We start from the raw sequence: 12,000 nt of genomic DNA, 5'->3' as shown, positions 1-12,000 counted from the left end.
CAACCCGATCTCTCCACCCCCTGCCAATTTTTTCCACAAAAAAGGGTTTTTGCAGTGGAAAATCTACGATAACTCGCTCAGTATTGGTACAATCAAGGCGTGCAGCATACCATTGGATGCGCCTTTGAGTCGCGCATCTTTTTGTGGAACACCACACCCCGATTTATCCATTCAATTCATACTACTAGTCGCTCCTGGTAGGAAATCGGTGCAAAACGAGGCAAATTTTGACACAGCAACAACATACGAATATTTCTACGTTCCGATTACGTGGTTTTGAAATTATATTTTAATTGTATTTATTTTCATTCTTTTTTCAAATATCTTATACAAAGATCTCAAGAAAGTGTTTTTTAACACTAAAGTTTGGTTTTTTGTGACAACGTTTACAATTATTTGATCCATTTTTTTTTGTCGCTCTTCACAAATCCGAAGTCGATTATAAGCATAACTTAGCAATACGGCCTCGCCGTCCTTTATGAAAAAAGAAAAATTAATAAAAATAGAATTAAGCATAACTTAACATAACGATACGGATACTTGTTTTTGTTCAATAAACCAAAAAACCAAAAGAGATAGCTGTTGTTCTGATGATAAGTGATGTTCTAGAAAGTAGCAATAAAAATAATAAAGCACATATTTTGAATATTTTTTTGTATAATTTTTATATACACTTAAAAAAAAACAACGGAAAGTATTCTTATCGGCAAATGTAATGATTTTAAAAAATCGTCCAAAGGTAGCTTGAGCCGATCGAAGATCAATGATCAACGATCAATAAACTATCTAAGTGTAGAGATAATTATCTTAAAAATCCGATTGCAATTAAATGTGACAGAAGGCCCCCCAATTTCCCCATTCCACTTGAGGTAGCCTCCCAAAGCTCCTCGAAAAAAGCTACGTAAATACGGATGATATGCCAAGAAGGGAGGAATTCGCATAACCGATTGTCAGATAGCTGCGCTTAATAGCCACAACCCCGACGACGCGATAAACTCACCTCATTCCACTAAGCCGACTTTAAAATCGGGACTCCGGAAGATCACTATCAACGCGATTACCGCGGGATGACGGAGGGAAGGACCACCCAGGGATATCTGTGACGGTGCTCCGATAGCAGTAGTTCTGTATTTTTGATACGATACGAAGGTATATTTTGTTTTGCGAAAGGAAAATCCCGGTCACTAAACGGGAACATACGCACAACCGCGATAAAGCGCGGATAAGCGGCGCTGACGGAATGGACGGTTACTAGCCAATACTCGGTACGCGCCCTCTTCTAATCGACATGTTTATGCCGTAGAAATGCTTGATAAAGCTTATCTGCTGGTTGGTCATAGGATAAGCCGCACACGAGGCGAGTCCTGGCCTATATAAACCGATCAACACCTGCGGCAGCGACAGCTGATACACTTGGACACGGTTGTAGCTTGTTGTGTGTGTATCGGAAGGATGCTTAAGTTTGTGGCAATTTTATCGCTGGTGGCCCTTGCGGTGCACGCGCAAGATGCGGTAGGTATCGGACTCTGTAGACCGTCTTCCACTGCATCACTAAGTTGTCAACTAACCTGTTTCGTCTTTGTCTCGCTGTTGCGTGTCCCCAACAGTCCCGGCCAATCATCAACACGAGTGGAGGACAGATCCAGGGTATTACGTCCAGCTGTGGACTGTTCTGTAGTTACTTCGCCTTCAACGGCATTCCGTACGCTCAGCCTCCGGTAGGTGATCTTCGGTTCCGTAACCCTCGTCCAGCTGTTCCGTGGACGGGTGTAAAGGATGGTAGCGAGCACCGTAACACTTGCCCGTCGGGTGGATTCCTTGGAGGGGTGTCCGGTAGCGAGGATTGTCTATACCTCAACGTTTACACCCAGAATCTGATCGGACAGCGACCGGTAATGGTTTGGATTCATGGTGGATCGTTTACGGGCGGTTCCGGCAACTCGTGGATCTACGGCCCGGACAACCTGGTGCCGGAGGATGTGGTGGTCGTCACCATCAACTATCGGTTGGGTATTCTTGGATTCTTCAGCACGGACGATGTGCATGCGGCCGGTAACTGGGGCATGAAGGATTGTGTGATGGCTCTGCAGTGGGTCCGCCAGAACATTGCCGCCTTCGGTGGTGATCCGAACAATGTAACCATCTTCGGCGAGAGTGCCGGTGGTGTGGCCGTACACTATCTCGTCCTGTCCAACAAGGCTAGCGGATTGTTCCACAAAGCTATCGCCCAGTCCGGTACGGCGCTCGTACCGTGGGGCTTCCAGTACCGTCCACGTGAGCTCGCCTACCGGTTGGCCGATCGGCTCGGCTACACGCACGACAGTGCCCAGCTGGTGCAGAGTCTGCGTAACACACCGATCGAGCGACTGATCGAGGTGCAGGAAGGTTGGCTGGACATTGAGATTCCGCGTGGCTTCAAACCGTTCGACTTTGTGCCGAATGCGGAACCGGTCAATTCGCCCGAGGAAACGTTCCTGACGCAGCTTCCGATCGATATCATCAATTCCGGTACGTTCAACCACGTGCCGTTCATTGCCGGATACATGAGCATGGAGAGTCTGTTCATGGTGTACGAGCACACGATCGACAGTACGGTTTGGGACGAGTTTACGCGCAATCCGGACTACTTTGTGCCACACTTCTGGAATATCCCGCGCGGATCGGCCGCTGCGACCGCTGTCAGCCAGGGCATCCGCAATGCGTACTGGCAGGATCGTCCTCTAAACGACAACATTATGGTCGAGTGGTTGACGTTCCACACCGATCAGCAGTTCATCTACGCGATCGACAAAACGATCCGCCTGCATGCCCAACGGTCCAGTGCGCCCACGTACTACTATCAGTTCAGCTTCGATGGTGATCTGAATCTGGTCAAGCGAGTGCTGCTGCTTGGTAGCTGGCCGGGTGCGATGCATGCCGACGATATCCCGTATCTGTGGTCGGTAACGGATCTAACCCTCTCGCCCATCCTGCCAACGAACCATGCGCGTACGGTTAGCAACCGGTTCGTGCGGTTGTTTACCAACTTTGCCCGGTTCGGCAATCCGACACCGAATGCTGTGGATACGCTGCTGCAGAGTCGCCAGTGGTTGCCGGTAACGGCGGCGTCTGTACCGTACATGGACATTGGACACGATCTGGTGACGGGCGTCAACCCGAACGGACAGCGTACAGCTGTGTGGCACGACCTGGAAGCTCGCTACGCCAACGATCCGTTCCGGTTTCCGCGAAACTAAGGAATAGTAGCTTCTACAACTCAACTAATCTGATACTGAGATAAGCGATAAGGGAGAGCATATGTATATTGTTGGATGCATCATTAAAAGACTTGATTTTTTCAAATTTACGTACTTTGGGAGTTCTTCTTCGAAGAAAGTAATCAAGATGGATGTCTTGGTCATGATAAAAAAAACCCAGCTATATCACAATAAATCTGGACATCTGGGTGGGGTCTAAATTTATCTTGCTGTTTTGTCCAGAATTTGACGTCAACAGTAATGAATGGTCTAATGAAAGGATTATATAGATGCCCCTCAAAAGTGGATTAAAGGCCTAGAGTAGTTGTTGTATTAACTCAGCAAAAAAAAACATTCGATTTGACCTTATCATAGTGCTTCTGGGGGTCTGAGCTTGTTACGCACATTTTTTTTGGGCGAGTTGATAAGAATTTAGTAGCCGAAGATTTCGATAATGGACGGTGCAATTAAGTGACCAGGCAGTATGGCGTCGAAAAATTCGCCAAATTGGTAATGGATATTGAAAAACCTTCTCAACTCTGGTGGATTATTGATTGTTTCTAAACTTCTCCACCGAAAAAAAAACAATCTTATCTTAACGCAATAATCCTAAAAGCATCACCAGTCACCCTAACTGATTTTCATTTGATTCTAAAAAAATAATCTTATCTACGTTAAGTCGTTTGGTTCGATCCGATGCGCATACATTCCCACAGGAATTTAGTAGGAGATATTTGCACAAAATGTCTACACATCACCTTATATCCGCACGAAAAGCTGTTTCCATCCTCAGCTTGTTGGCGATAGCGTCCATTAGTTCCGTTACCTCGCAGAATGACCCGTCCCGACCCACTATCGACAGTCCGGCAGGACAGCTGCAAGGCACAACGGAATCCTGTGGACTGTTCTGCACGTACTATTCCTTCAAGGGTGTACCTTACGCGGAACCTCCGGTAGGATCGTTACGGTTTCGTAATCCTGTCCCGCGGGCAAGATGGCAGACGGTGCGTGATGCCAGCAACCATGGGCCCGAGTGTCTCCAGGTCGCACTCATCCCTGGACAGGTGCGTGGTAGCGAGGACTGTCTGTACCTAAACATCTATACCCAGCAACTGATCGGATCGCGCCCTGTAATGGTTTGGATACACGGTGGAGGTTACAGTGCCAATTCGGGTAACAGTGTTGACTTTGGACCCGAAAAGTTAGTCCAGGAAAATGTGCTACTGGTGACGCTGAACTATCGGCTGGGAGCGCTTGGATTTCTCAGTACTGGAGATCGATATGCCGCAGGTAATTGGGGACTTAAGGATTGTTTGCAAGCGCTCCGCTGGATACGCACCAATATCGCAGCTTTTGGTGGTGATCCGAATAATGTGACGATCTTTGGAAATTCTGCCGGAGCTGCATTGGTACATCTGCTGGTCCTTACCGACGCTGGACAAGGCTTGTTTCATAAAGCGATTGCACAAAGCAGTACCGCACTCGTACCGTACGCGTTCCAGACAAGGCCACGCTTTTATGCCGATAGGATTGCGTCTGCGTTTGGGTTCGGTACGGACAGTAGCACCTATGTCGAGCAGCTGCGAACGATTCCGGCGGAACAGTTTGTTCCATTTCAGCAGGCTGGCATTACTGTCCCGGTACCGAGATTTCTGCGCCCGACCGACTTTGGACCGGTGGTTGAACCGAGCGACGCACCGGAAGAAACGATCATACTCCAACGGCCGATAGAGCTTATCCGAAACCGTGCTCATCACGTGCCGTTCATTGTCGGATACAATGATCTAGAGGGTGCGTTTTTTACCGCCTTTGAAAATTTGATCGACCAGACTGTTAAGGGACAGTTTAATGCGAATCCTCATCTGTTGGTGCCTTTCTTTTGGAACGTCGGGGAAGGAACTGCGGCATCGAACGGGATAAGTGGCGCATTTCGGGAGTATTACTGGCAGAGCCGACCATTGGACGCTAGTTTGGATTACGAGTGGACGGTGTATCAGTCGGATCATCTGTTTTTGTTCGCGATCGATCAATCGGTACGGTTGCATGCACAAGCGTCTTCGGTCCCGTTGTACTACTATCAGTTCACTTACGACGGTGACTTGAATCTGTACAAGAAATTGTTTGGCGTGCAGTATCCGGGAGCGATTCACACGGATGAATTGCCGTACTTGTTTAATATACCGTCCGCCATGCTGGAACCGGTATCGCCCGACAGTCATGCGAACACTGTCAGCAGTCGTGTCGTCCGGATGTGGGCCAACTTTGCACGAACTGGGTAGGTAGCAACGGGCCCGTTTAGGATCATTCTTACCATTTACAAGAAATCTTTCTTTTTCATAGTAATCCCACTCCAACGCAAGATCCATTGCTACAAAACGTACAATGGCCTCTGGTGGGACCAGCCGGTGCAGGATACCTGTCAATTGGACACGATCTAATGACGAGCCAACAAACACCCAATCCCACCCGTATGAACTTGTGGTACAATCTTCAGCAAACCTATGCTAACGCGCCTTTTGAAATATAATGACGAAGTGATTTACCTTCACAGAAAAAAATAGATAAATAAACATCTTCACTCCGAGCAGTTCAATGGCTTTGAACAATGTCGCTTTATACTTTGCGTTACAAAGGACTTTAAGTCAGGATTTTACTTATTAAATCTCTCTGTTGTCTCTCGGTGATGTGTTTAATCTGCCACGTTTACGTTAAACGTAGCCTCGGTGGACGTGGTCAGTGTTGTATTACTACTACTTGCCACCGGCCATCTTATCGACCGGCGTATAGTACATGGAATCGATAAAGCACTTGGTGAAATCTCCAATCAATGCCCGATCCGGTACCGACTGGGCGACACCATAGATGGCCATCTTGCCCTCGACGGGCTTGGTGGGATTCTGCATAATTAGCGCCACCTTGGTGCGCACATCCTGAACGAACTTATCCGCCACGCCAGCCTCCGTGTGCATGTACGTCACGCAGATGTGAATGCTAAAATGCAAAAAAAGGAATTGGTTACATGGAATGTATGCAATAGCGATGGGCGAGATGCTGTATTGGTCAGAATCGATTCCGGATAGTAGAGTCGGAATTGGTTCCAGTATTGGAAATGTTTCCGCTAGCGGAATCGGTTCCAGGAATCGGAGTAAGATCTAAGAAATGGAATCGATTCCGGAATCTGTTCCACAATTCGCAAAATGTATTTGGATTGCTTCAGAAGTCGATTTTTGAATTAATTTTGGTATTCGTTCCGGAAATGAAACCGATTCCCAAGCCGATTTCGGAATGAGTTTCTGCATCGATTCCTTCATCAAGGAATCAAGGTCAAGGAATCGTTTCTGGAATTTATTCCGGAACCAAAAATATTTCCGAAAACGCAATCAAAATCCATTCCGAACACAGAATCGAATTGATGGCATGGCATGCATGGCTCTGCTGCACTACAAAGCAGAAAATAATTACCCAGATGGGAATTGGAGCGAGTTCAAATTCCAGCCCAAATTGCTCAACTCTCCACCGAGCAGGAAGATGTCGAAATCACGCGACCCGATACCGATCACACTCGTTGCTGGGGTACCGAAGATGAAAATGCTTTTTATGGCACGAAGTCTGTAAGCAAGGAAAATGTGATTAGCTCCAAGGCTCCACTTGACTTAGCACGGTAACCATCTTTACTTACTCTTTCTCGATGTAACGCGTAGTGTCGATGATACGCTTCGTTGCCTCTACGTAACCATCCAGTCCAAAGTTCATCATAGTGGCCCAGGTAGCGGCAATAATGCCACCAGCCCTTGAACCATTCACTGTTGGTGATCCATACACACCACCCGGCCATTCGGTCGTCACGGTGTACTGATAGTGCCGGTAAACCTTCTCCGAGTACAGCACAACGGACGAACCTTTCGGCGTGAAACCATACTTGTGCGTGTCGGCCGAAATGCTCGTCACACCGGGTATGCTAAAATCGAACGGCCGTACCGGATAGCCGGCACGCTTCATAAACACGATCAGAAACCCACCCAGACAGGCGTCTACGTGGACCGGAATGTTGTATTTGCGTCCGAGTGCTGCAATCGCTTCGATATCGTCCATCGTACCGTACGGGAAGTTTGGTGCGGATCCGACTAGCATGACCGTGTTTCGATTGATGGCACGCTCCATCGCGCGAATGTCCACTTCGGTCGTTTCCGCATTCACGGGGACAACCTTCGTGTAGATGCCCAAGTACTTCGCCGCCTTATCGAACCCGGTGTGAGCTGTTACCGGTAGTACCATGTTCGGTTTGCTTATGCCACGCCGATCGTTTGCATAGTCACGGTAAGCTTTGCAGGCCATCATAATCGATTCGGTTCCACCGGTTGTCATGGTACCGCACGCACTGGGGCCACCGTGAAACAGGGTAGCCGTCATACGGACCACTTCCGCTTCCATTTTGCACACACCCGGGAACACATCCGGATGCAGCGGATTGGTATAGGATGCTTTACCGTACACCTCCGTAACGAGCCGTATCAACTCGGGATTGTAGTAATACACCGCACCCGAGATGAAACCTTCCTTCCATCGATAGTGGCCCAGCTCGAGGTATTGGTCCACCTGGTTGAGTATTTCCTCCTGGCTCATACCATCGTTCGGCAGCTCGGTATAGTAATTACCCGCCTGGCTAATGTCCTTGATGAAACCGTCGTTTATTTTCTGGATCTCGGCGTCGACCCTCCGCCGGACGGCCGGTATCAGGCGGGCTAGCTTGAACACCTTCTTCTTTGCTCGTTGATAAAGGCTTTCGTCCTGAAACAGCACCTGACACAGCCAAACTGTACCGAGCACCGTTGTCGTGGTGATGGCAACGATCTGCCACGGTTGTCGACCGGTGAACACTCGATCTATTGTGCCGGTTACGAGCCGCAGGTGAGGTTCCATATCTTTGCAACGGAAAGGCAGACGATGACTAGTGGAGCGATTGCTGGGCAAAGTTTTTTAGCTCCGATCGCGTAACTATCGCTGTTAGCAGGGCACGGTGCAATCTCCGATAACGACAACAACCCCGCTACTGATAAGTCCGATGCATGGATGAGGCTGATAATGGTTGAGATTAACGTGTGTACAGCAGGTATGTGTTGGTAAGAACGACCGGGTCTGGTGGTTCCGAGTACATGGGCCAGGGTTGGAGGGTCTTTTTGAAGCAAAACAAAAGAAAACGGAATTATAAAGACGCTTCCAGGGGTACGTCGTTGGTTCTATGGCACGGATGTGTTTACCTCGTAGCTGGACAGTCGTGATACGACTCGGATACGAACCGTGGACGACGCTATAAAAGCACTCCTTACTTAACTAATCACAGCACAAAACCATTAAAATCTCGTCTATTACAAATATGCGACAGGTTTGAGTCACTGTCCGTAGCTAATTAGAAAAAAAGCCACAGATGCAGCACAACACAATGACATTCAGCAAATGTCACTTGTAAAAACATAAACACGCACAGTATGTGTCATATTGTAAGCTAAAAAAGATTCCAAAACAATGTTCAATTTAATAAAAAATATTATCTGTAATAAACACCAATGCCAATTTTTATTTTTCGGCACAATTCGCATAAAAATGTGCTGAATGTATTCAGAAAAATAACCCCAACTCAGGACGCCGCTTGTCTGCGCTGCTGACGTTGATAATTTGTCAGCACTGTACATTGTGACAGCTTGTAAACATACAAACAACAATAAGCCACACACGATTTCAAGCGGTACTCCTCAACTGTCGTCCATCAAAAAAGCACGGAAAAAGTAAATAAATCTAATGTGGAAATGAATATCGTAACGCTGTAAGTAAAAAAGGGCAGCTAAACAATATGACGCGAGACTAATCCCACTTTGTTCCATTGTGTAGTCCCTGTCATGATGCTACCAAATTCTGTCGCTTCTGCATGTCGGAAATCAATCTGCTGAACGTGATCGGTTCTAGTCCGGCCGACCAGGAGGCTCACAGTGAAGTGCTAATGCTTGCAAAAACCTATCTGAAGGTGGAGCTTCAGCCGGACAAGGATTTCCCGAGCGCGGTATGCGAGATGTGCATCACCCTGCTGTACGATTTCGACAAGCTGTACAACCATGCACGGGACTACAGCTACGCACTGCGGATACTGCTGGAAGGCCAGCGAAAGATGGTGAATGATATTGAATCGGAAATTCCCGTCAACACGATAGAATCGACGCTGGACGTGTTTGATACTTCGCCATTTTTGTTCAACGATATCGATAGCAGTGCGTACGAGGGAGAGGAGCTACTCGTATCGAATGTGATTGGCGATCAGATCGTACTGGAAGATGTGCCAGTGAGGGAGGATAGCGAACAGCAAGAGGCACAAATTGATGTGTATCATGTCGATGGTCAGCTGCAGCATATCGTCATGGAGGGTGGAACATTAATCGAAGTGAAGACGGAAGAAGCACCGAAACCCCCTGTCAATCTTTTAAACGTCTCCCTATCCAAAGCCGCTGCTACCTATTCGTCGGTTAGAAAACGTTCCGCAGCACCATCCAATTCTCAGTTACCGGCTGTGCTACCGAAGAAACCTGTGCCAATGAAACTTCCCACTGTCCTGATGAACACTCCAACCCGAACGCTCAATAAGGAAGCTAGCGGCACGACGAAAAAACCTACCACTGCTCATCTTCCCGGACAACTGCAGCAGCAGCAGCAGCAGCAGCAGCAGCACAAGCAAGGTGGCGTTGCTTCGAAGCAGCTGTACCGTTGCAACCAGTGTTCGAATCTCTTTGTGGAGCTTTCCAACTATTACAGTCACATCTGCCAGATGCGGCATACGGAGGGCAGCTTACATAATAACAGCGCGTCGAGACCATCGGCAGTAATGGGCGACAGTCAGCGGGTGCAGTGTAAGCTGTGCAACATGTCCTACCGTACCAAGCTACAGTATCAGAAGCACGAGTACGAGGTGCACGGTATTAGGAATGAAAACTTTGGCATCAAGTGTACCATTTGTCAGAAACTGTTTTCCCAACGGCAGGACTACCAGCTACACATGCGAGCGATACATCCGTTGCAGAGTGTAAGTTTAGTGAAGATACATTAATGGTGGCAAAATGCAACTTTAAGTCCATCCCCGCAGGCCGATTACTCTTTGTGGACAGACTCTATCCGTCTGTCGAGATTTGCTCCTAAACGGCCTGCGTGTGTTGGTGACCCTACTTTAAGACCAAACCCGACTTCTTTTATTTTTAATATTCTTATTATGACGATGAATAATAAAGTTCTTTTTAGGAAATATTGGTATTTCTATTGCATTTGCTGCCATTCGATCCTGGCAATGTGATCGCTGTTCTGATGATAAGCTTGCTGTTCTGTTCTGATGAGTAGCTTCCCTAAGGTCATGCTCTTTGTCCTTCTCCAGAAGCCCCTGATGGAATCAAATCAAGTAACCAAAAATGGTTTAAGACTTGGAGAACCCATCTAGGAGAGCCCATTCGTGGATCTACTGCGAATTCTCTGGTACATGGGGACCTAGAGAGACCTTTTCAATTGAGTTGTCCGGTGCCCTTCACATCATATGTACAACTAGTTGATTCTCATCAGAAGAGGTTCAAATCGATTTAAGAGAGAGAGAGAGAGAAAGCCTGATCTCAATACTAGACTTTCTAAACAGGTGTTCTATACAGCCCTATATTCATCCATTGCAACAGGTGTTTTGATGGGAGATATTTTTTCAAGGTGGCAGAAATTCTTAAACACCTTCAGATCATCACCGAAAACCCTAGGAAACACTCTGCTTCCCCCTTAGCTTCTATTAAGATTAGTCATCATGTGCGCTCTCCGCTCGAAATAAATCTTCTCCACACCACGTAACAAGTATGATCAACATGGATAGAATCTTCTGGTGCATTTTTCTCTTAGCTCGCTCGTCTTCCTTTCAAATGGTGTCCAAGTGGGTGGTTGCACAGGTTTTTTTTACACAGTTTTCACCTACACTTTCGGTTTTTCTTCTTCTGCTGTTGCACATTCTGTATTTTCACACATAGATACACACTAATAAACAGCTGCTGCTTGGCCCAACAACACGTGCAACATCCGATATCACGTGTTGGGACGCGTTAAAGACGGGGTGGGTATGATTGCTGGGACAGCTTTTTTTGTGCCATTCGAATCCCGAATCCTCAAAAAGGTTATCCAATTATCCGCTAGTTGTGTCTAATGTGTTGTCCTATTTGTTCTCTGGCTTCTGGTTCTGGATCTCTGACACTAAGTAACACCACATATTGATTAGTTAATGCGTTTGTTTGTTCGTTAGCTGATGATTTTTTGTTGTTGCTTTGTTTCAATGCCTTCAAATCTATCAAAAGGTTTTTGTTTCTTTTTTACTGAATTACTAAGGTACAGCTCCTTCTCCTAATTATGGTACCGTTTTTCTATCCAGTGGGAGGGGTTTTTAATGCCTCTAAACACCCCCCGGGGGTTAACAATCTCTTGCTTCACTATCGCACTATCAGCATAATATATCTAGGATTTGTTTTGCCCTTTTTCGATTTTTAGCTCGGGTTTCTCTGTTTCGCTTTTCGTGCTCTTCTTGGAAGAAAAAACATAAAAGCGTGCCGCAAAAGTTTTACAACCAACATTAATATCAAATCTTTCGTACATATATTATATATACGCTTACTTTGCACGTGGGCGCGCACAGTATTGGTGTATTGTTAAAACCGGGAACTGGTTGGAATTCTAGCGTCCGCGTCCTGCTTTTTTTCTTCGTCTTTCG

At 46.9% G+C, this 12,000-nt stretch overlaps 5 protein-coding genes across 5 annotated transcripts in view; 4 read left to right on the top strand and 1 right to left on the bottom strand.

The window, feature by feature from the left end:
* Positions 1-12,000, top strand: part of LOC126557240 (nicastrin) — a 380,964-nt gene that overhangs the window by 218,302 nt on the left and 150,662 nt on the right. The window lies entirely within an intron of this gene.
* Positions 1,445-3,236, top strand: LOC126557594 (liver carboxylesterase-like). Its single transcript, XM_050213415.1, has 2 exons — positions 1,445-1,512; positions 1,608-3,236. Exons 1-2 carry the CDS (start codon positions 1,453-1,455, stop codon positions 3,234-3,236), a joined length of 1,689 nt encoding a protein of 562 aa, XP_050069372.1. The 5' UTR covers positions 1,445-1,452.
* LOC126560075 (carboxylesterase 4A-like) lies at positions 3,980-5,763 on the top strand. Its single transcript, XM_050216237.1, has 2 exons — positions 3,980-5,511; positions 5,577-5,763. Exons 1-2 carry the CDS (start codon positions 3,980-3,982, stop codon positions 5,761-5,763), a joined length of 1,719 nt encoding a protein of 572 aa, XP_050072194.1.
* LOC126557666 (sphingosine-1-phosphate lyase) lies at positions 5,987-8,167 on the bottom strand. The gene is made up of 3 exons (XM_050213519.1): positions 6,916-8,167; positions 6,699-6,845; positions 5,987-6,227 (listed from the first exon to the last, which is right to left on the bottom strand). The coding sequence occupies exons 1-3, from the start codon at positions 8,154-8,156 to the stop codon at positions 5,987-5,989; spliced, it is 1,629 nt and encodes a 542-aa protein (XP_050069476.1). The 5' UTR covers positions 8,157-8,167.
* On the top strand, positions 9,041-10,326 carry LOC126558216 (uncharacterized). The gene is made up of 2 exons (XM_050214185.1): positions 9,041-9,057; positions 9,123-10,326. Exons 1-2 carry the CDS (start codon positions 9,041-9,043, stop codon positions 10,324-10,326), a joined length of 1,221 nt encoding a protein of 406 aa, XP_050070142.1.

This window comes from Anopheles maculipalpis, chromosome 2RL, assembly GCF_943734695.1.
Source record: "Anopheles maculipalpis chromosome 2RL, idAnoMacuDA_375_x, whole genome shotgun sequence".
NCBI classification, from domain to species: domain Eukaryota; kingdom Metazoa; phylum Arthropoda; class Insecta; order Diptera; family Culicidae; genus Anopheles; species Anopheles maculipalpis.
This window is presented reverse-complemented; position numbering and strand designations above follow the sequence as displayed.

Excerpts from the sequence above, each read along its gene's own strand:
- LOC126557594 (XM_050213415.1), top strand. The coding sequence starts at position 1,453 with ATGCTTAAGTTTGTGGCAATTTTATCGCTGGTGGCCCTTGCGGTGCAC. Across the intron at positions 1,513-1,607 it reads CGGTGCACGCGCAAGATGCG|TCCCGGCCAATCATCAACAC; the intron begins GTAGGTATCGGA and ends TGTCCCCAACAG.
- LOC126560075 (XM_050216237.1), top strand. The coding sequence starts at position 3,980 with ATGTCTACACATCACCTTATATCCGCACGAAAAGCTGTTTCCATCCTC. Across the intron at positions 5,512-5,576 it reads GCCAACTTTGCACGAACTGG|TAATCCCACTCCAACGCAAG; the intron begins GTAGGTAGCAAC and ends TCTTTTTCATAG.
- LOC126557666 (XM_050213519.1), bottom strand. The coding sequence starts at position 8,156 with ATGGAACCTCACCTGCGGCTCGTAACCGGCACAATAGATCGAGTGTTC. Across the intron at positions 6,846-6,915 it reads ACGCGTTACATCGAGAAAGA|ACTTCGTGCCATAAAAAGCA; the intron begins GTAAGTAAAGAT and ends CCTTGCTTACAG. Across the intron at positions 6,228-6,698 it reads TCGCTCCAATTCCCATCTGG|CATTCACATCTGCGTGACGT; the intron begins GTAATTATTTTC and ends TTTGCATTTTAG.